The following is a 24,064-nucleotide window of genomic DNA, read 5'->3' on the forward strand; positions in this document are numbered from 1 at the left end:
AAGGTTGCCATTTTACTGTAGTTTCTCTGCACGCGTTATGTTGTTGCTTAAATCCCTTTCTTAAAGACATGAAGGATGAGAAATGTTATGCATGTTTTGAAAATGTGATTTATTCCAAGTGAGGCTTAAGCTTGTATATATATACTTTGTGGAAATTTAGCATTTGGGTGTGGTTTTTTTTGTTTTAATTTGTCAACCTTAAGTTAAAACTTAACTAATGTTTTACCTCTTTTTTAATTATTTTTTTGTTTATTGCATCCTTTATGTGTAAGCCTTAGGTCAACCTGCAGCTTGTACTTGAATATCTCATAATTTGAGTCATTGTTCAGTAAATACTTATTGACTTAGAATAATAAAAGGTAGTGGAGCTTGGAAAAATCTGAGGGTGGGGAGGAAAAAAAAGGCGGTGTCATCTTTTGTCCAGTCTGCAGAAGCTGAGGACACAGTTTTATACTGGGTATCTTTCTACTCATATGTATGCACACATGTACATACATTTATGTACTTTATGTATACTAGGTAGAACATATATGGAATTTAGCTGTATGTGTCTGTTCAAAAGGATGTGTTACCTCCAGCTCATAGTTGATCTTGATTCTTATTTTATTGTTAATAATGAAGATTATATATCTATGTATATATAGATATACCCCTTTAAGAAGTGGAAATGAAGACTGATTGCTATGGTCAGTGCAGTCAGAAGAGTTTGTACCAGGGAGGGTTTTCATTGCAGACACTAAGGGACAGGTTCTCATTCTATGTTTCAGACTTTTAAAAAAGGAATAGATAGAAGCTGCTCACGTATCATCCAAATTCAGATGCAGCACCTTCCATTCAGCCCAGTTTAGCACATTTACAGTGTCTCAGCAATTCCTGCTTACAGGATTATTGTTCTTTACTGTTTGGAATAGTTTAGACAGAGTCAGGGAGAGAACAGGGGAGTTTTCATGTCCTTTCTTCTGGGGTGTTGTGCCTGCATCAGAAATCCTGAAATGAGGACTGGTTGCATGGGGAAATTGCTCTTTTTACCTACATATATAAACCAACACTATAAATTATATTTTGGTTGTTTTCTTTGTGTTGTTCTTCATTGCTTTCTTCAGCTGAAGGATATTCTGACAGTAGTTTGCTAATGCTCTTCTGAAAGTGTGTATTCTGAAGAATGTCAGTAACAGACTTGGACATGACAGAAATCTTCCAAACGCAAAAATCAGTGAGGAGGGTCTGCCCAGACACTCTGTGTGCTCCTGTATACAGAGCTGTAGTCACAGGGCATCTCCATCGTTAATCTATTCCTATACATAAATATTAGCTTTTAATAGGCTGCTTTTTGTGCAATCTATCCCATTTGTATTTGCTAGCTGGCATTTACTATTGTCTTGATATTGGTTAGAATATATATTATTACTTAATGCAATGTTTGTTCCATCTGTTTTGGACCAGTTGATTTTAGAGTGGTAGCACTAACAATTAGGAGAAATTTTTCAAGTAAAGTGCTTGTCCACTGTCTTGGAGTAAGACTGCAGAATTGTAAAATTCAAGCATTTTTTTAGCAAGGAACATGAAATTTCTGTATGCCTCACTCTAACAGCAGAGAAGGAGGAGTGTGGAAGGGTTTTTTCAGATTAAATAAGTATTTATAGAAAGGAAGATCTTAACAGAAAATAGACCAACTAGTGTTACTGATGTTACTTGTTCTGAAAGGTGAGTTTTCTGTTTTGGCTGCTAGTAAAGAGAAGGATTTGTTCTCAATCATGTGTTCTTTTAAAATAAAATCAATTCTGAAATAATTTCTCATTCCCAGATCACTGTTATGCTGTAAGATTCAGCTGTTACTGGGTCACAGCAGCCCAGAAATACTGAGGATTTTTGATCCTTTTGCTGTGACAGCAAACAGAAAGCACTGGAGCCTGATGATATGACAGGCCATGTGATGGCAGTGAATTCCTCGTCTCGAGGCAGGAAAATATGCGTGACCTCCCCAGTAAAAATGCATCATTCGGTGGGAGCAGAACCCAGAGAACTGTGTGGACAGCACTAACACCAAGAGACACAATTTGTACTACTTGGTCCAGAGGAAGAATAAGATGTTGTAACAGTCTCTAAACAGTCACATCTGGTGGTCCAAGGAGAGTGAAATACTCCAGTCTTGTGTGTTCCTGAGACTTGGTTGCCATGGTCACAGCTTTAGAGATAAAGACTTTCTTTTCCTGTATTTTGTATGTATAGTAGGGGGTCAGAGCAGTGGTGATGCTGCTGTACAGACACCCTATCTTTTCTCGTTCATCCATTGTTCTTTTGTACTCCCCAACTGAGATCTTTCAGGCTCATTTATGTTTAAAATACTTGAGGTTTGAGAGTTGTCTTTATTTCTGTTCCCTTTCCTGTACTCTCATGTACAGGCTTTGTTTTTTCTTACTCTTAATTATTTTCCCTTAAAATCAAAGACAACATATTCCAAACAAATAACTGTTTCTGAACAACAGCAGCTGTGCCTCAGTATTCTTCTGACTGTTTACAGTGCTCAGAAAGTCCTTGTCATATACACAGGCTTCTAATTCCTTCCCCCTCACCCACCTCCCTTTTGTGTTTCTGACAGATGTATTCAGGAATCACAGAATCCAGGGGTCTTCTTTTATTTTGGCCCTACCACCTACTCATTTTGTAAATGAGCATTTGGGGCTCTTTAGAATAATTATAATATAAATACTTTATAATACTTTCATGATCATCCACTCCCTTCATACACATTTTGTTATGCACTTGGTGCCATTTTATTGCAGGTCCAGCTTTACAAACAAACCTCTACAAATATATCCACATATATAGAGAACATGATTAGGCATTATTTGCATGTATATGCATGGTATTTTAAGAGAGTGACCATCTTTTGGAAGGTACTCCTTAAAAGGGATTTGAAATAGCTGTTATGAATGATATATAAATTATTTAAAGATGTAAATCTGAGTTTTTCAAATTGATTTAATGATGTCAATGTTATCACTTATGATAACATAATGATATCATAATGGTCAGTAAGAAACCAAATTGGTTGTCTAGGGCAGTTTCTATTAATGTTTCTCTCTTTAAATATGTGTTAAAAAAAAAAATTTAAAAGTTAAATTAAATTGAAAAATAAAATAAAATTTACAAAAAAACCCCAAAAAACCAAAAAAAAAAAAAAGAAAAGAAAAAAACCACCCCAAACTGATTGTAACTCCTCTATGTGAGAGGCCAAGTATGAACCTAAAAGGGATTTTTCAGTTGATGTTAATTTTCTCCAGACTACTCATAAAAAATGGTATTGCAATGGCATCGTCCCACTATTGACAGTTAGAAAAGAGTTGGGTAGTAGAAGTGTTCAGTAACCCAATCACCTGCTTGGTGGTTTCTCAGTTTGCGTAATTCTATAATATATAGAAGCAGATCTGTCAGCTGTTTAAATAAGATATATGTATGTGTGTGTAAAATACATAAAATATCAATTTGCTTTCATGTACATCAAGAATACGTGTATATTCCATTCAGACCCTTGTCTTTGAAGGTGGAACTCTGATGTCCTTTTTTTCAATAACTTACCATTTACTCTGGTCTGTCTCTTATTCTGTCAGTTAAATTCTTTTTCTTCCACCAGGAGGTGAGAATTTGGCTCTGAAACTGTTGCCAGGGAAAAGCTCTGATATGTGGAAAATAACACAAGTCTTAAGTATATTTTAATTTTTACTCCTTTGTGTATATGTACACACAGGAGGATAAAAAGTCAGACAACTCAAATCTTCCTTTTTGTTGGAAACAGATTCTTACACATCCACAAGATTCTCCTCCAGAATGGTCTGACTGAGGGACTGTGAGGCTGACTGAGGGCTGGTGAGGCACTCATGCACCTGGAGCTCACAAAACCTGTTGCGAAGTTCTCTCTAAAGAGAGTGAACTAAAAGAGTGTGTATACTCAGGTCTTTGGAATTTAACACCATCTCCCCAAAATCTTTGGATTTATCAAAAATTCATTGCAATTTCTACCTAGATCCTTGTCCATAAAAATAGTAGGATACCTAGTAATTTCACAGGGAAATGTAACTGTATTATTTCCAAACTTCCTAACTTTTCAAACTCTACAATACTTTTAAGAATGTGTTTGCTTGTCTCTAGTGTGAACTGTGTAATCCTCCTCTGTAGACATCCACTAAGAGTCCTTGTGTTCCTGAAATACTGAAGTGTTGCAAAGTTGGGATCTTTATGACCAGTGTTGTTTTTCCAAGTATTTGTAGAAAGTCGAGCTGCGAAGATCTTTGGGCAACTTACTTTCCTTTCAGTAGATATCCAGTTCTGTAATGGTCTTTCACTCTGGCTGCAAGTGCTGGGGAGGGATTAAGAAAATTAAGAAAATTTAAGAAAAACAATGGCTGATCCTTATGGTTTTTTTCAGTGTAATATCACAGCAATGTATGGTATTCAACTGATTTTTGAAGGAGACAAATAATCAGTTGCCTTTTTTTTTTTTCCTGCACTGAATTCAAAGACTCTTTGTCATATGGGTAACAGAGGTGATGCTACAGTGAACAGAAATGGATGAGTTTCAGAGAAATAATTTCAGATAAAGAGATTTTATACACACATATACACACAAACACTTATTGTATGAGATCCCTCAATCCCAGTCCAATATTTTTAGCAGGTGTTACTGATAGAACTTTAGTGTTACACATTTTTTTTTCTTGTAGCAGTGAAAGGGAAAATTCATGTTGTATTACTTGAGGGTAGAAAGAATTCAAACTTAAGGGAAAAACATTTCATGTTATAGCTGATATTTAATACTTGAAAAATCCTTCAGATGTACTTTATCTCTGATATTTATAGGAAACATGCTATTTCAGCAATTTCTTTTAATTCCTGTAGGAAATATGCAGTATATAATAGTAGCTCATTTCAAAGACATTTAATCTCAGTTTAAATATCTTTAATATGAATTACAAATAAAGTACTATTTCTAAAACTATTTCTAAATAAGTTTTTACTAAAATAATATAACTGGGTATAACAGCTGGAGGACTCGGATTCCCTAAAGCCACACAAGTGATGATACAGTCTCTGAAACACTGCATTCAAATCCCTGCTGACTGAGCTTCATGTATATCCAGGTGTTTATAAACCATATTTACGTCTGACACTTTTAGGAATGGAATGAAAAAACTGAGCTTTCCCTTGCTGTTTGTAATCTAGGACACTAGAGGACAGCACTAAAATATTACATAAATGTGTTATTGTTTACATTGTTAATAATATAGGTGCTCTGAGAGGGCTTCGTGAGAAGAAAACAAATTACTCTTTTGAACAGTTTGGGCAACTAGTATTTCTGTGAATATTCTTGGCTCCTTGTGAAAACTGCATCTCACTTCACACATAAAATATCTGGAGTTGCTTTTGATCTGAAGCAAAGTTTTGTTACAGTGATTTCTTTAGACACTAACCTTTTTTTTTTTTTTTTTTTTTTAAATAGCAATACTGTTGAATAGACCCTTGTGCAAAATTATATTTTAATTTCCAAAAAATGAGAAATTAATTGCCTCATCTCTAAACGTTTCGTGATTTATTTGCTCACATAAAGTATACTACATTAATACAATGATTCTTCCACAGAGATATGGAATATTTTAGCTCCTGGAAAAAGCTACAGCCTGTGTTGTGTTTCTCCAGGCACACTGGAACGCCATGAAACAGGTGAAACAGCGAGAGCAATTCTTACTGCTATTGAAGATTCAGAATACTTAGTGGCAGATGCTCTACTTCCTGTACCTCAAGAGTCAAAAAGAAATAAGAATTCTGGATACAAACATTCTGGCTCCTGTAAGCATGGCATGGGCCCTTACAACCTTAGTCATGCAGAAAAATCTTCAGATAAGGTAAGAAGGAAGAGCAGGACATTTCTCGAGTAGTGAGTTGTTATCCAAGTTCTTCACCCTTAAACCCTCACTGATGTGTAACTGTGTGTAAGTGCCATGTGGCTTGGTTTTAAGTTTATAAATGCTTCTGACTGGCTCAGTTTTTATGCATTCAACCCTGTTTCATAAAAAAATACCACATTGTAATCAATGGATTTGGGGAATTCTGTTCTCCTCAATAAACAGAGGAAGGCATATCTGCTTTCCTCAGCCCTCAATGTAGATGGAAACTATTTTCCCACAAGTACGGAAAATGAAAAATGCTTTCCCTCAACTCATATGTGGAAACAGACTTGAGGATGGTCTTTGGCCTTTTTCTGGCTTTATTAATTACAGTAAATGAAGTACTGGATATTTCAAAACTGTCCAATGAAGTACAGCTTAATCCAAGTCCTAGTTCTTGAATTTTCTGGTCTTTTCTTCTTTGTATCTACAAATTTATGCATAACATTGAGTTTATAATGATTGTAGTTTAACTCTTAATATTTCTCTCTGACCTTTTACTAACCTTAGTCTGATTTCTAAAGTTCTTTTTGATCCCATTTTCTGAAAAGTCTTATTAGAGGGAAATCCTGCTGAGCATGTTGTGGGGCAGATGGTGCACTAGTTGGCCATTGACACAGAATCTGATCTCCCTGTTTATTAAAAGGAATAGTTTCTTCCCTCCTTTTTAAAAAGGAACAAAGGCAGAAAGTTTTGGGAGTTGTTTGGAGTGAAGTTTTAGGCATATCTGTTAAACTGAAAATTGCATGGATTTAACAAAGTGGCTGGAAAGAAAATGTGCTGCTCGTGGAATATGGGAAAATAGTTTTTTGTCAACTTTCAAGTGTGAAGTTTAACATGCTTTGGGAATTATCATGATCTTAAATGAGAAGAAATATCACAGTAGGCAACAGTGGAATTGTAATAATTTTTAGTGCTTGTTTTGATCAGATGTTTATCTTGGCTGCTCTGATTTCTCAATACAATATTCCATTTTCTTGTTGAAGTGTTCAGTAATTATCTTTTCTAAATGAAAACATTTTATTGAGAATGCTATTGATGTCTTTTAGACTTTTCCTGTCAAAATACTTTTTTTTTTTTTTTTAAATTTCACGTTCCTTTTTTTGTCACTATACTTGGGAAACCACCTTTCATTCATCAAAATTGTCACCCATTGCATCCAGAGCTGCTTCCGACTTCAGTCTGCATTAGAGAAGGTTCTGTAGATTGGTGTGGGAGATGCTGGAGGCTAAATATATATAGTGTAGCTGAACCTGGGAAAAATATAACAATGGACATCCCCTTAATGCTCTTCCAGAAGCCCAACACGGGCTGCACAGAAGGAGTGTGGAGCTCTGCAGCTTTTTTTAGCCCTGTTTTGTTGTTGCTGAAATGAAGGCTTGGTAGGAACTTGACTGTTTTTCTTAGTTTTTCTGCAGGAAGCTTTGTTTAGGTTTTTCAAAAAGTGCTGCATTGACTCTTTTGAATTCTTGTATTTTAGCATCTTGAAATAGACTCTGGAAATTGAGATCCCATGAAATAACTGAGAGGACTTTGGATATCAGCCTTCAACATTCCATACCATATTAATAAAAGCATATAATTACCACATAGATGAAACTGTCATTTAACTCTCAGATTATCAAAAGGTTTTAATATAGAATGAGTATTTCATTATAAATTTCCTTCCTTGGCAAATTGTGTATTAGAAATTTAACAACATACTAAATTGTTAATAACGTTTCTATCAAAAACCCCCGACATCATCAATTTTAGCATATTTTAAGAACTCAATTTCAGATGATTTATGTAACATAAAAATGAGGGGGTAGCGATTGTATCCTCTTGGCATTGTGCTTGTGAGTGATCCGTTTGTACAATGAGATGATCCACATGAAGGCTGCAAGTAATATTCAGCATTTCTTCTTACTATTTATTATTACATGTTTTCACCACTCATATTATATTTAAGACAAAAGAAGATTTCCAAAATAATGGTCTCTCTCTACTCAATCCTAAGAAAAAAGATATTGTCACATAGTAGTCCAACTTCAAAGCCTTTCTTTCAAAACATTTGCCATCATGTAAATCACAGATACAAAGGCAGAATGTTTTGATTTCATGGTGTTTTGACCATTTTAATTCTTTTATTGTGCAGCACGTGCCAGTGGGAGTACCAATAACAGATGACTGTGACAAATGCAGTTAACACAAGATCCATATTAATGTTGTCAAATCCCCCTGATATATTTAAACAGATTTTAATTATTTTTAATGTCAAAAGACCCCAAAATATATAGCTTAATAGTTCTTCAAGAAAGCTTTACTTAATACGTGAATGTAAAACCTCTCATAAAAATGAAACTTTTATATTGGCCTTAGTCATTGACATAGGGTATTCATCAAGTCAGCAATTTGTGTGGCAAAGTGCCATTTGAATAGTGTATTGTTAGAATACTTATGGTCCACTTGACAAGGGCTCTTGCTGTAAATAGTGCAATTTGACTCCAGCTGTTAAAGAGTGGCTTTGACAGCAGCCAAATAGAATGGAGATGCTTTACTGCACCGCAGAAAAATCAATATTGGGTTCTTGTTCATAGTAACCTGTTTTTTCTTCTTTTTTTTCCTCAGATTTATACAAAACTATCTAGAGTTCATTTGTGAAAGTTTAAATATTATTTTGAAAGTGAGGCTGTTTTATTTTCAGAGTCATGTTGGTGATGAATGATGCTTGTGTTTAGTTAAAAAGAAAAAGATAGTACTTTGTGGAAATGCATTAATGTGATCATGCAGCCTTATTTCAACTCTCAGTTTATTGGGATGGTTATTAGGACGTGGGTGCATAAGTTGTGTAACTAATGACAAAAAAATGGTCAATTTTTCCTCTTTTTTTTTTTTTTTTCTTTTTGTAGTGCCACTGTAGTATCCCTGTCAATTTTCTAAGTATAGGGTTTTTTTTTTAAAGCAGATTTCTTTGTTGTTCTCCCTGCAACAACCCCCACAGATGTTGACAATCTGTAGTGCCATTGTAGATTTTCCTGAAGCGTAGTCTTGCTAGTGCTGAACAGTTTTCCAGCAGCATTCAGTGACACAAGGTTGCTATGATACCTGGCCAGTAGCAATAGGTATTGAATCACTGGTCTTAATTACAATAAACTACATGCTAGACTCTGTGCTCATGGTGTTTATATGGAACCAGCTCTCATTATACCTTTAAGTCATAGTTATATTTGAGAGTTGGAGCTGTGTGAAAAGCTGATTTAAAAAAAATTGAAATGCTTCAGTGCATCGTATGAAGATTTCATTGATGCACATAAAAAGCTGGATATGTCTGGGAATTGTTTTCCTGATGTTCCAGAAACCTTTCATGTGAGAAAGTTTCCTAGCTTTGCAGCTTCAGTAATTTGGATATAAATGTGTGTTTTTCATGCACTAATATTTCTAGCGATTTCAATAATGTAATTAGAATCTTCTGTGTAAAAATGGTGGAGGAAGAGCAGCTTCTAAAACTGGATGGTTGCTAAACCTTGAACTCCTGAATTGTGCTGCTGAAGAGCTAGACCAGAAAAGGAAAATGTTTACTGTGTTTCTAAGAAAAGACAAAGATGGGGGGAGAAATGTATTTATTTATATGTGAACTTTTATAGGAGTGTTAAGTAAATGTATTGCTTGATATATCAGCTCAACAATTTGTTAAAATACCCAGTATTAGTAGTTCTAAAGAACTTGATATTCACTTAAGCATACATAGCTACTCTAAACAAAATTACGTAAAGACAAGAATGCTCAGAAATTATAAATAATAAAATAAATATCTATTTTGTTGCTGCACAGAATAAGTAAAAGATAAATGAAGACTGTAGGACAATAGTGGTTATTTGTTTTAGTATAGCAAAGGAAGCAATTTGAAAATAAAATTGTTATTGGAAGCCTGCAAAATCACTACTAGTTAAATCTTACTGATGGAAAAATTGGTAGAAAAATGGAAATGAGATACAAGCACAAATACCAAAGAATACTTAGCAAATGGGAAATCAAGAATAGTACCATAAACAACGGTGTTGTAGGTAGGATTGCTTTAATTTCTTTCCTTTTATGATATTTAGACCTCTTGATCATTTCTGTGGATTATTAAGAACAAAACAAAAGAGAAAATAGATATTTCTTCTTGAAATTGGTAACCTTATGTTGTTGCTTCCAGGGTTTCTTTTTTTTCTGGAACCAGTGTTCAGTAGCTTCATTTAGTATTATATTAAGTAAGTGTAATAAGAAAATGAGTGAAGAAAAAAAGAGCTTGATATGTACAGATATATTTTTATTTCAACAATTCAGTTGCAAAGCATTTCAGTACTACATTTCCTGTGAAATTTCACAGTTACTTTATCAAGGGACCAGAGTAGCAACATAACTACAATGAAGCAATAACTTCAGAGTTAGGAGATTAAATTTGTACGAGTTAAAAGGAATCATGATCCTGAGAGCTATTGATAGCTTTGACCACATGCCAGCTCTGATGAAAGTTACTGTAGTTTTTGAAATGGTCCACCAAGTCAAGAGTTTGTTGCTTTTGTTTTCTACATTGATCACCTCAAAGCAAAATGGAAGCCAAAAGTTGCCATTGTGATCTTGTAGCACATTTTAATCTTGCAGATGTGGCTGGCAATCAACATAGGCTGACAGAAATCTGATAATAACCTTAACTATTTATTTTAAGGCTTCTGACCCTGTTTCTAGATACTTTTACAAGCTTTTTTCTGTTACTTTACTGAAGGTTACTGACTTAAAAGTGTTGTTTTCCCTGCCTATACAACTGATTGGACTGTGTGATAAAGTTAAAGAAGGTGCTGTGGTGTCCTACTAGAAATAAATCTGAGGTCAATATCAACAGTCCTTGTGAATTATGTCATGTTGAGGGATGATTTTTGAAGCTAACCCAGCCATTGCTGTCATCTTTGTCTTCTCCCATCCCTCCACTGCCACGCTGCAATTCCCTTCCCTGTCCCTCGGACACCGTAGTAAAGGTTGCATTTTGTTTTTTAAGGGATATATCTTTATAATTAGAAACATACAGTTTCTGTCTTGTGCTGTTCATGATCTTATTTGCCACTGTTTCTTTTAGGTCTGGATGCAGAGTTGGTCACAGTTTGAATTTTCCTCTCTTGGATTTTTATCTTTATTATTTTCTAATCCACAAGGTGTGACTTCTTCTGTAGATCAGCCTAACTGATTTTGCTTCTAAATGCTCTTAGAACCTAGTTCTAAAATAAATTCCATAATCTTTGTTTTAATATTTATATTTTAATATTTTCCAATGGTGTTTTTGAAAATTCTTCACCATTCGTGACAGGCATATGGTGAAATCTTTATACATGTGATTATCATCTTTTCTTTTCTAAACACTGAATTCCTGACCTCTTATTGTTTAAATAGTATTACTTTAGTGAAGAAAAATATTAGCAGGAATTCAGAGTAAATTCAGTGTGAGACTTTCCTAGGTTTCTATCTCACACCATTGTTTAAAAAAAACCAAACAGTGACTTTGTCAGAAGCACATCAGCATCAGAAATGTGTTTAAGAAATTGGACTTGTAGCAAACAAACCTTAATCTTTAAAAGAAAGACTTGCTATCTGCTGCTTTCCTTCTGATAGCTAATTCTCATTTAAATAGCAGAAATAAAATCCTAAGACTAAACTGTGGTTCAATTTCAGACAAAGTAACAGCAGTGGTTGCATCTTTTTTATATATTAATATTCAAAACCCAATTTGTTCCAGTGGTCAGATTTGGTTCTTATGTGAAAGGATGGATCATCCAAGCAGGCAACTGAGAATGTTTTTTTTGCCAATGTTGTCCTTCTGAAAGCCTGTGCAGGAAGATTGAACAGATCTCAAGAAAGAACAGTTTGACATCTTTATGCACAGAAACTCAGCTGCCATCCTGATACATCCTAGAATGTTATAGGACCTGAAGAAAGACCAGCTTACCTATTACTGAATTTTCAAGAATGATACTTTCTAGGATGCACAGGATTTTAATATTTAAGAATTTATTCTCACGATTTTTTTTTTGCTCTTTATCTTGTGATTTGATCCAGAACTTTTATGTCGATAAATTTTCTGATGGAATTCTTACAAGGTAGGAAATGCACTGTCAGTACAGCCTGGGGCAAATATGTTATTTCAGTTAGAGTCAGCAGTCAGACATGGTTTGGTAACTTAATTTTTATATGCATCAATCCTTCTTAGGACAAAGCAATATTCTCATGCTTTTACCCTCCTCCTAAGATTGTGTTGGCAGTGTCTGTCTTCAGCATTATTCTCACAGATATCTTGATGCTCGTTTATCCAGTAAATTGTTCAATATAATAATTCCTAAATCCGGAGTCAGTAGCCTGTGCTTTTTGGATGGCTGTAGCATTGTTTGTCCAGTTGATGATCAAGGAAACTTTGGAGATGTTCCATCTTATGACTTAAGTGCTGAGTGAGGATGAAAATGTTTTTGCTATCACCCATCACTGAGCCCTAAATATTTGGGAGGATATGATTAGGAAACTTACTTCTACATTCAGAAGAATATATTAATATATAAACAGAGTGTTTGAATATTGAGTGTATAAATAATCCTTAATTTAAAACCCATCCTATTCTTTCCTTCCGCCTTTATGGTGCAGAGACTGTCCATGTCAGAAGACGATCTTAGATGAGTGGATCTCCAGTTCACTTTTATGTTCTTTCAATTACAAAATTGTTAGACAAGACTTTGTCAAGAGTATTTGTTTAGAATTTCTGATAGTGTGCCCAGGCAGGTAGTGATATGAGTTGTAGAGCAAAGCAAAAGTTGTCTGTATAAAATAGCCTGTATATAATATATATTTCTTATTTTCCTGAAAAACAAAAAAACAAACCAACTTGTTTCCTAGTGTTGAAAACTTATGTGAAGAATATTCTGTATATTAGTTTTACTTACCTATTATTCTTTGATATCTTTTTATGATTTTTTTCCAGGATGACCTTTATATGTAAACTTTAATTAAATCCAATAAGAAACTTTAGTTCAGTATTTGTGATGGAGGGAGAGATAGTGTTAACTTGAAAACAAAATGCGAGAAGCATTTGATTTTCATATCAGATTCTTTGTTGGGCAATAGATGTGCTAGCAAATCTTCCTGAACAATTAAAATGTTTGTGCCCAGTAGATCCACCTGGACAACAATCTGCCTGACAGTGGCCTTCTACACATGATGAAGGGGGTTCTTCAGTCCTTAGTCTACTCATTACACAGCTTGGGCTTGAAGACTCCTTGCCTTAATGACTTATATTGTGCCACAAACTCATCAGGAGTGAGGCTACAGTTACTGTTGGAAGTGCTGTGAAGATAGTTGTGTTCTCCACTGGGATTTTAAAAAAGAAAAAAAGTGAGAAAGATGGTGGTGTTGGAAGGAAAGAGGTTGTTGCGATTAAGTTAATGGATAAACACCGGTGATGCAACCTCGAAAAGTATTGTAGCCTTTTCTTTATGGGAGGTGGAATTTAGGAGGATCTGGGCATCCTCAATGATATGACCACAGTTGTAATGATTCCTATGATAAAAGTAATGAAAGGCAAGTTCAAAGCAGTTTATTTAAGCTAGTTCCTATGGGAAAAGTCATCATGAATGGACACATTCGTTTGGGACTGCATTGTCCAAGTGAGGAGGCCTCAGGTCAAGCATAAATTGCATGTCAAAGCAAACTGGGGCACTGCTATTGACTCCAGGCTTTGTACATGTAGTCCTTTATATGAGAGTACTGAGGTTTAAAAAGAGTAAATTAATAAGAAAGAAAAGTTCTGAATGCTACCCTCAAGAGGATCCTCTGCCCTGTGACTAAGTGAAGTGTGTGAAGGTAAGGAACGTGAATGGCCTTGGTCTAGTGACACCATGACTCTGTACGACACTCGTGTACAAGGCCAGCATTGCTCTGGCATGGGTAGACCTGCCCTGTTTGTGCATTTTGGGAGGCTGTGGATACTTTTAGTGACAGAAACTCTTCAAATGCTCCCTAAATTCAAAGCTCCGGGGGGTGGGCAGGGTTAGACACGGGAGTGTGATATGTGGACTGCTGATAGGAGCTAATATGGATTATAAAGTGCATCAGGTTTTTATGGGGAGATGAGAGTGTAGCTGATAATTTGCATCCTTTCTTCCTCTGCAGGTTCTTTCAGAGATGGTGCAGGGTGTATGTTTAAGTGCTATTTCAATTATATACCTGCTGTTTGTGTAACTATTTTTAACTAAATGCACCTTTGCACATATCCCGGATTGCTTATCCTTTCAGCAGAACAAGAAAATAAGACAGCTGTGTATTGCAAAAGGGTTATGAAGTGAAGAAGGCAGGTTGCTGATGTGATTTACCTCAAATAACACACCATTCAATGCTATTGTTGAACAGTAGATTATTTTTCAATTACAAATAGATAAATATGATCGGAAGACCATGTTTATATCTCATTATTAACAGTTATTCAAGCATCACTTGGAGAATTTGGAGTTTCTCATATGTATTGTATGACTAGAATTTTGGTGCAATCTTTTAAAAAGCAAGCACTTTAAGAAATATAAGATAGAGAAATCTGAAATGAAGGTCCAAGCCTTCTCTGTATGGTCTGTACTCTCCAACACTTTTAGTATTCTTCCACTGAATGATCTGTTTGATGTGCTGTATGCTGTGCCACTGTCATGGGAAAAAACTATATTAATTTTTCTTCTTGATTTTCTTTTAATGATCAAACTAATTAAAGTAGGCTTTCTAAATTCAGAATTGACTTAGTGCTAACTAGACATATAAGTTACACCAAGTTTTTAGTTTTTTATGTAGAAAACACAGCAAAAAATATGGTTTCCTAGTAGATAAAGAGGTGTTGTGTTCATGGTGTAGATTTAAGATGAGCTATTTGAAATCTGAGATTTTTGTGGAACTTGCTAACAATATTTTATGCTCATAAACCAGTTTGAAGCCCCAAACACAATTTCATTTATCTTTATATTCTAAGCTTTATAGAGTCTGCAAAAGTGTCCATCTGTTCAGCTGAGATTGCTTCAAATAGTGAGTGGTCAGAGAGACTTAGCTGATAAAGGTCAAAGGAGCCTCTTGACCCTGTGGTACTTGCCAAAGCAATTGGAGCAAAGGGACTGATATCCAGTTAGATACAGCTTGCTAACGTGATCTCCACTTTAATTGGTAATGATAGCAAGAATACACAGTCAAGTCATTGCTGAAAGAAAACAAAAAGTATCCAATATAGTAATTTATTACCAGTCAGTGGGTTTCACGCACTGGGTTCTTTTACCCCTGCAGCGGTCAGAGAAAGCAAAAAGGTACTCTAACACTTAACTGCAAATGGATGCCCTGCTGCTATCAGAGATGCATGGTGGTCAAACGATTGCCTGTGCCATTAGCTTGGTAATGTTTTCTCTATTGTAAACTCAGCTCCCCATGTTCTTCCTGTGCATCAGCTGCAGATTGAAGGCTTTCTCGTTTGGCTTCTATTTGTGCTGCCAATCATCAAGCTGCTGTCCACCAAGCACATTTCAAGGAGGCAATTTTTTTTGCTCCTATCAACTACCATCTCTGGCAACCGAGGGCTCAGAGGATTTAGAAATAAGTTTAATGCTTTAATTTACACCGTGCCAGCCATTTTGTGCATTGTTTATGTATTTGTTTTCTGAGATGATTCTGTGAGACAAATACAAGTTTCCTATTTTGCAAAACTACACATGAGATAGCACCTGCAAATGTGTCCCCAAAACATAATTCATAAGAAAGAATTATGTTTTGGCGACACGTTTGCAGGTGTGTTTTTATATATATATGTGATACTATTTCCTTTAAAAAGGCTGAAGAGAAAAATGTCTTTGCCAGTAAAGACAATTTCTAAGCTATTCTGTAGCTAAAAAAACCAAATACACACCAAAAATGCAAACCCAAACAAAAGTAGAACAGAGCCATTCCTTCCCACCATCAAAAATAAAGCATCATGGAGAATAGAATATCTTATGGCAATATGTTAATGTTTAAGACCCTTAGGTGGGGTAGCCATGCTTCAATTAACAGTTCTTTGAGCTCCACAAAGTACAAATGAAAGAGACAGGGTAGAAGTACCTAAATAACTTTTACAAGCAGATGTGTGATGTGCTTATTTTTTGTGAGCCCAGAGCCAGACCAATAACAAGATGCAGTTCTGAGAAATTATGAGCTCTGAACTTCTACTGACAATCCAGTGATTGGCCTTACCAAGAGACACAAAATTCCTAACTTTCAATAAATTTTGGTTGACAAATTCTACTGTCCTGCCCTCCTCTGTTATTTCTGTAACTGAGGTTCTCCACAATTTAAAAACTTAAACAGTCCCATCGTCAATGTCATTGATTGCTGCAGAGGTAATGAAGAGTGATTCAAACATGTAAATAGTCTTTAAAGTTTCTATTGGCTTTGTAGTGTAATAAAAAATCAGATTACAGCAAAGACAGATCATGAAAGTAAGTGTTAATTGAAATAAGCATATTGATACTGTACTATTAAACTTCATTGTGATATTTCAAAAATTATCATATGGAGAAACTTCCAAAAGAATATAAGATACAGTGATTTTAATGACTCCATATTGGGTTTTGCTTAAAAATTCTTGTTTGAAAGGATGAAGTATATGTACTTTGTTCACAGGGTGTCTTCACTGGGAAACAATTGGATGGTGTTGTTTGACTGATTAAATTAACATATTTCTTTATATTAAGTATATGTAATAATGAAATAATTACTCTTTAAAAGAAAAAGTCTTTACACCTGATGGAATTTCATAATGTACTAAGTGTACTTGTCAGCATTAAAAGCTGATAATCTAATGACTGCCAAAATAAAGTATAAATTTTTCAAAAAAGCCTCTCAGGCAAATCAGGAATAGAAGACCTCCCCACACTAAAAAACCCACACCAAAACGCCAACCCAGCAGTGACATTTCTGTTAATGAAAGAACCTTCCAGTCTCCTTGGCAATACTTCAGTTAAGCTTCAGACATTTCTCTCCCCTTCACCCAATCTACCTAAAATTTCACATTAAAGTAAGTTCAATTCCTATTTGATATTTTCTTGAACCTTTGCAGGTGGCAAGTAGTGGATAAAGGAGGAGATTGGGCTTGGTTAATGTTAATGGATTGTGATATACTCTCTCACAAGAGAAAGCTCAAAGGAACAGAATTAAGCCCCTTGAATATTACATAATTTAAAAAGTTATTAGAATCAGTAGGATGTCTCACAATTATGCTTTATTCAGCATGATTCATTCTGCAGGCACTGGGAACATTGGGACCAGTTTTCTGTCACTTTTATCCTGTTGTGTTTGGGGTAAAGTGAAAGTGCAGTGGATAAAGAAGGCCAAAAGTCTGGAAGATAATCACATTTAATACTAAAGGACTGATTTATATAGAAGTTGATACTACCCATGCTTTGAGAACTGAGCAGCTTCTGTGTCAGTGGTATCAAAGTGTTGTCCGAGTATATTTGGAGTCTGGTTTGCCTTCAAAATCACAAGGTAAATTTTTAGGCACTTTATTTCCTTTATGTAAAATGAATGTCAAGATCATTCTTGTCAAATCTGTTTTTAGTACAAAACCCACAATAGAACACATCTGGTAAAGGAAGAGGGTGCATATATATGAAGAGCTGAAACAATATGGGAATCCTTGCCAGCTAATGGAAGTGTGTATTTTAAGTGGAATAGCATTCCCAGAACAAGTTGGATCCCTGTGGAAAAAGGCCTTTAGAGATGAGAAGGCAGCTAGGTAAAATAACACTTGAATTGTACTTCCCATGAAATTTTTATGTGATATGTCTGTCTTAAACCTGTTAAAGATAATGGCATATATTGGTGTGGTTGGGGGCCACAGCATAGCCTCCTGCTGCCCCTTTCCCATAGACGGGGGAAATTTTTCCTTGGATGCTAAAGTAAGAATGAGTAGAGGAAGAAAAGAGGTAGAAGAACAGGCTTGTAACTTGTAGAGCGATGAGTTACATGCCAGAAGAAATCAGTGAGAGTCTTCCAAGTTTGTTGACCCCATTTCTGAAGAATGGGAAGGTCCTTGAATGTGTACAGAGGAGGGGGAAAAACTGGTGAAAGGGCTAAAAGGAACCTTCTAAGCTAAAAGGAACCTTCTAAGCGCTTTGGACTTGTTTAGTTTGGAGAAAAAGAGGTGAAGTGTGGCCTCATTGCTCTCTCTGGCTTCATGAGGAGGAGAGGTGCTGAGATCATCTCCTTGTTAACTGGTGATAGGACACGTGGAAGTGGTTCAAGGCTGTGTCAGGAGGTTTAAACCTGGGCATGGTTTTACCAAGAGGGTGGTCAAGCACTGGCACAGGTTTCCTGGGGAGTGTTCAATACCCCAAGCCCGTGAGTGGTTCCATTTGGACAATGTCCTTAACAACAGGAGGCCTGAGCTGGTCAGGTAGTTGGACTGGATGATCATTGTAGGTCCCTTCCAACTGAAATAGTCTACCCTGTTCCAGGTCTTGTTTGATCCTGGCTCAAACATCTTCAGTGGCAAACCAGGGAGATGCTAGGAGATAGTTGCCATGCATGGAATATAGCTTGGCATTTCAAAGATTCCCTCCATCCTGCTCTGTCCTGGATTTTGAAACGAGGTTCGTGAATCTCAGGATGTTTTAGTCTGTAGCCAGACTTCTTGCTTTTTTAAAGCTTACAGTGAATTGTCCACGTCAAAAATAAAGTTTAAAATTGGAAATGTTTAGGCTAAAAAAGGGAAGGGTACAATATATAATGTAAATATCTGCTTTTCAATATCCTCCTTCAAATGCTATTCCCAGCTCTCTAGTTTGTACTTAGTTTTATGGGTTTCCCTCCTTTTTCTGTCATCTTCTGTTACAGAGAATAACTTGTCCATATTTCCTACATAGCATTTTATGTCCAAAGCTTTAGGTGTCCACCTTCTTTCACTGGAATGAAATACCTGTGCCAGAGAACTGAAATAACTTGGTAGATGCTTTTAGGATCAATGTCAATAAGCTTTCATATTGCCAATAAACAATAAACATCTGTTGTGACTTCACATGCAGGAGCATCACCAGATATCTCAACAGATTGACATTGTCACGATATTTGCCTTTGTTGGGATGGTGATTTTACTACAGGTTTCCAAATGTTAATCAACCAAATATAAGTGTATAGAAAAAGGAAATGATAGGCCAAAAATAATAGCTTCTGTGAATGTCAAAGGTAGCCTGTGAATTCCAGTGTTTGCATTCCATGGGATTCTTCCTATGTATTAGGAAACAGCATAATTAAAGATTAAAATAATCCTAGTGCTTAACTATGTGTTATTTTTTTAAAAAAGGAAAAAGGGAAGGGATAAAAAGAAAACCTGAACAAGCAGTTATAATCTCTTACTTATGACTCCCTATGGAGATCTTTAAATGAGATTATGTATTTAGAGTGCATCCTCATCTGGTGGGAGCATCATTCTCTAAATAACAAAAAAAGCCAAATTATATTACAGCCCAAAACTAAATAGCCAGGTAACTAGAGGTTAGAGGGTCGATTCTTACTATACAATATTAACAATTTAAAAATAGCTAATCCTCTAAAATCATAGCTTGCAAGGTAAAAGGAGTTAGGTAAGGAGTAGTCACGAGTAAGAAGATTTAATCAACATTGCATTGCAGTTCAAGCTGCCCTATTTACTAACCCTTGTTGGTTTCTTTTAAGACTTGGCAATTTTCAGCAGAAAGGTCTTTGTGTAAGTGGAATATTTCAAATTATGTAGGAAATTAAAACTATCATAGTGATCTACTTTGCTTGTGATATGGAAGCTGGGGTGATTGTTTGCAGAAGTATTACTGAGCTAAAAAGGTGCTTCTTGATGCTGGTCTTGCTGCTTGTCCGTGTTTGCGTGGGAATGTGAAGGAGACTGAGCACAGCACTGAGAGCACGAGCTTGTGCAGGACAATAAAAACATCCAAGTCACAAATGCTTAAAGAAGAGGAGAGAAATGTCAACAAGGAGTTTACACTCCCTCACTTCTGGTATTTTCCTGAAGGTAAAAGATACTTCTTTACTAGATAGAGTCAAGATTATGATACGAGATGTTGTAATCACAGTTTTACCATTGGATGATCCTTCCGCTACCTTCATGGAATGCTGGGTGGTCGTGCAGCACATATGATGATGCTTGTGAGAGAGAGGAATTGTTCTACAAACTCATCTGCAGTCTTCCTGTTGGACAAAAAATTTAGAGTTTTGTCTTTATAAAGCAAATTCATGGGAGTATTCTGAAAGATTCAACTCTGTCATTTAGTTCAGTTTCTGATATATTTTTTTAGTATTGTGCAAAACATTTGTTCCAAATGAAATTTTTCATGTTTTTTCCCCTCAGATGAATTTTACACTAGTATTTTTGTCACTGCAGATTCTTCATTGGTCAGTATGAATATTTAGGCCTTTATTTTATAATAAAGGAAAAAAAACCAAACAGTAAGGAAGCAACAAAATGACCTGATACTTTATTGTGCCCTCACAGTAAGCTTTGTCTTCTTTCCAAAGCCTGTAGAAGCTGTGTCATAAAAATTCTGTCATTCTGAGAGTGCACAGGTACAAAAAGTTATATGGGGAAAAAGGGCAACAGGAGCGTGAAAAGCTTTTCTTCTGAATTTGGAGATGTGTAAAGCAGAAAATCCACTCTTGTAAGTGGATCTTGACTGAATGTGGTATCTGAGGTGATGTGCCACGTTTCCTCTCCTTAAAGACTCCCAGGTATGAGCTAGCACAGCAAACCAAAATAGAGCAGCTCTCCTGAAGTATTCATGGGAAACTGGGAGTGGGGGGAAAGGCAGTATGGAATGTTTTCCGTGGAGAGAAATATCCCAAGGATTGCAGGACAGATTTTGTAATTTCCCTCTTTTTCCTGTTCGTCCTTGGGGTCTTATTGCTGCCTTCATGTATCCTCCATTAAAATGGCTTTATATGAATTATTTTTCTTCATTCTTGTGTTTCTTCTTGCTCCTCCCTTCTCTGTTCTACATACAGAGCATCTGATCTGTAGAGTTTAAAGACTTTCTTGTCACACTTTATCTTTTCAAATATTGTATTCTTTTTGCATGTTTGGACTACATTCTGTTTAAGACTGTAGTGTCCGGGACAGATTGTTTTTGAGGGACATTTTTATGGGTAAATTCTTCTGTGATATCAGTATAATAAACTGACATTTAAAGTGTCCAAAGACATCCCTTCCACTGGAGTTTGCCACAGCACAGTATCTACTCCATGCCAAGGATACTGGTAAAAGAAAACATGTAAAATTTTGTTCTTAATGATGATTTATCATTTAAATAATGAAACTACATAAATACAACTGAGAAAAAAGTAGTGAAAATTTGGAACACTTCCTCATGTGTTTCAACTGACATACTTATTATGGTTCATAATTAATGTATCAGTCTAAAGTTGTTGAATAACTGTAGCTGTTCTCAGATCTTTATTTCTGCCAGATTTTAGGAGGTTTCAAAAACTATTTTCTTTGGGCTTTTATTAGCATCAGTAATCAGCCATGTGTATTTATACCAGCACCATTATCGTGTTTGTTTGTAGAACTGAAATGATGTTCTACAAATCCTGGGGATGGGCTTTAAAGTTGAGGAACAAGTATGGAGAATTTTAGAAAGATCCAGGTTGGAAATAGGGTGAAACAAGGTGAAGTCAGTTGTTCACAAACATTGTAGTAGCTCTGTAGCCTTTTTCTCTCAGTTATTTTCAGCTAAGGTAATTAATGTTGTAAATAGAGATTTATACACAAAAGTTCCTTATTGTTAACGATAAAGTATGTGTAACTTAACTCAGAATGAAGTAACTTTTAGATAGCTTTGCATGTTTTGAAATGGTAAAAGGCACGGTCTTCATATCATACGTAAATCAAATTGCAACAGGGCATTACAGACATTTGGGGTGTGCAAGAATTTTGCAACACCATAGGATTTGCTTCCGTAGCTTTAGTTTGTAAAAGCAAAAGCTGTATCCTTTAAAATTTCCAAAAAGCCTTTTAGCTTGAAATGAGACTTAGCAGAAGAAATACCAGCCTAGATTTTTAGTAAAGATAAATGCAAATTACAGCATGGCTGTGTAATTGAAGATGTTAAGGAGATGGTGTTGTACTATTTACATGACATGTCTCTGTGTGTATCTTAAGCTGTTTAAAAGCAAATAATTTTTTACTTAGTAACAAGTGAATAAATATAATTAAATTGAACTTAATAGAGTTAATAGATTTCATCTATTCCATAGGCAATTCTGTGTTGATATCTTGAAAATTAAAAAGTGCTGTGGATTTGTGTTTGGACTTTGAATATTTTTCTTTCAGTTAACTGATACCAGCTGCATCCAACAGCCCTTTACTATTTTACCAGTTAAGACAAAATGGAACAATGCAAACTTTCATATTCTCTTATTTGATCTGGAAAAACTTGAGGAACTTCTGCTGTCATCTCAACTTAATGGATTAAAGTCATCGAAATCTTTCCACAACCAACACACTCTAGAAAGAGCTAAAAGTACTGCTGAGAAAAGGGCACTGACATTAAAAAGAAACAAAACTTCTGGGTCCATATCTCCCGTGGATGGGCAGGGAGATACTGTTTGTCCAAACAATAATGCACCCAGACCTGTGGAAGAAAGTGGTGGCATGAAAAAACAGAAAAAAATGAAGAGTTCAAGAAAGATTAAAATGCAAACATCAGGAAACATCGATGTGAACATTGCCACTGAGGCAGTTAAGCTGCTTTTGTCATGTCTCCTTCCATGGGGTGTTGATAAAGGAACAGACAATCTGTGTGTTGGACACTTGGATATCCTGAGGCTTCAGTGTCGCGTTTCTTTTGGACTCGTGTCGAATGAAAGTCACCTATCACTGATGTTGCCAGGAGGGAACTGCATGGGTTGTGCAGTGCCAGGAGAAGGTGACATTTTCAACTTGTTTTCCAAAAGAGTGCTCGATTTGTCAAACAAATACCTTGCTGCAACTGAAGGAGAAACTGGAAAGAAGGAGGGACCTGAGAATCTTTATGGAACAAAGGACTTGGAAACAGTATTCTTCTTATTTAGCAGAATAGCTTTAATCAACAGGATAATTAACATACCTTCAGCAGTTACAGATGAAAGTGAAAGGTAAGAACATTTTTGTTATGAGTCTTCTCTTCCTTTATAGTAGTTAAAAACATTAAAAAACTGGAAACAAACTTTTCTTTAATATGTACTTCTGCAATGGAGCTTATCTTCTTTCTCTAGGGCTTTCTAAAAGAATGTTCTTTGAACAAAAGGAGATCAGGATAAAATTAGGTATCTTTACATTTTTCTGTTTAGCAGATGAGAACTGATGCAAGAATTGTTTCCATCAGAACAAGAACTTGAAATACCCAGCTTCACACCCTCCTTTTCCAAACATCACTCTTTTCTTCACAGTTTAAACCACGTAGAAAAATGAGGTCTCCTTATGCACATTATGAGATGTGCATTAAGCACGTTGAGTGCTGTTTAAACTTCCTATAAGAAACACACTTCCTTTGCCATGAAACCCTTGACTTCACAAATAAATAAAACATGAGAGCTGAGAACAATCTGTCCTAGTTATGCTGTCTCAAGTACAACGCCCCCAGTAACAACAGCAGCTACAGGGAATGAATGCCTCATCGGCCCTTACGTTGTGAGAACCATCCCAAACTGCATTTATGTTACTCAAAACAAATTTATTGACTAAATGCTTTTTCAGCAATAAAGGAAAAATAACATGCTGGACATTATTTCACCAAGCCAAATAGAGCATGCTAATCAGGCAACAGATATTGCCCACAGATTTGTTGTTGTTCAGCAAACATAGGTTGGTCTGTATTTAGTATTTTAGGGACAATTAACTCCAGTGTTGGTGATGCTGTGGCCCTCAGGCAAGAAGGGGGGACAGAAAATATTGATCTTGATGCTGCAAATATCTGTGTCTTCCTTAAAGCTCTAGGCACTCAGCAGATCTCAAGACATGTGCACCATCCCACAGGACAAAAGCAAGTTTCTCAGTTACTTTCCCTGCTAATCGTATTGCCTGTTGGTCCATATTCAACACA

The 24,064-nt window shown here is 35.8% G+C and overlaps 1 protein-coding gene across 1 annotated transcript in view; it reads left to right on the plus strand.

Moving 5' to 3' along the window:
- The window catches only part of WDR72 (WD repeat domain 72), a 108,979-nt gene that overhangs the window by 32,871 nt on the left and 52,044 nt on the right, over positions 1-24,064 (plus strand). The window contains exons 14-15 of the mRNA XM_050309687.1: positions 5,695-5,900; positions 22,315-23,117. Of these exons, the coding sequence (XP_050165644.1) occupies positions 5,695-5,900; positions 22,315-23,117 (1,009 nt within the window). The remainder of the gene's footprint in view (positions 1-5,694; positions 5,901-22,314; positions 23,118-24,064) is intronic.

This window comes from Myiozetetes cayanensis, unplaced genomic scaffold, assembly GCF_022539395.1.
Source record: "Myiozetetes cayanensis isolate MyiCay16 unplaced genomic scaffold, myiCay2020 scf14, whole genome shotgun sequence".
NCBI classification, from domain to species: domain Eukaryota; kingdom Metazoa; phylum Chordata; class Aves; order Passeriformes; family Tyrannidae; genus Myiozetetes; species Myiozetetes cayanensis.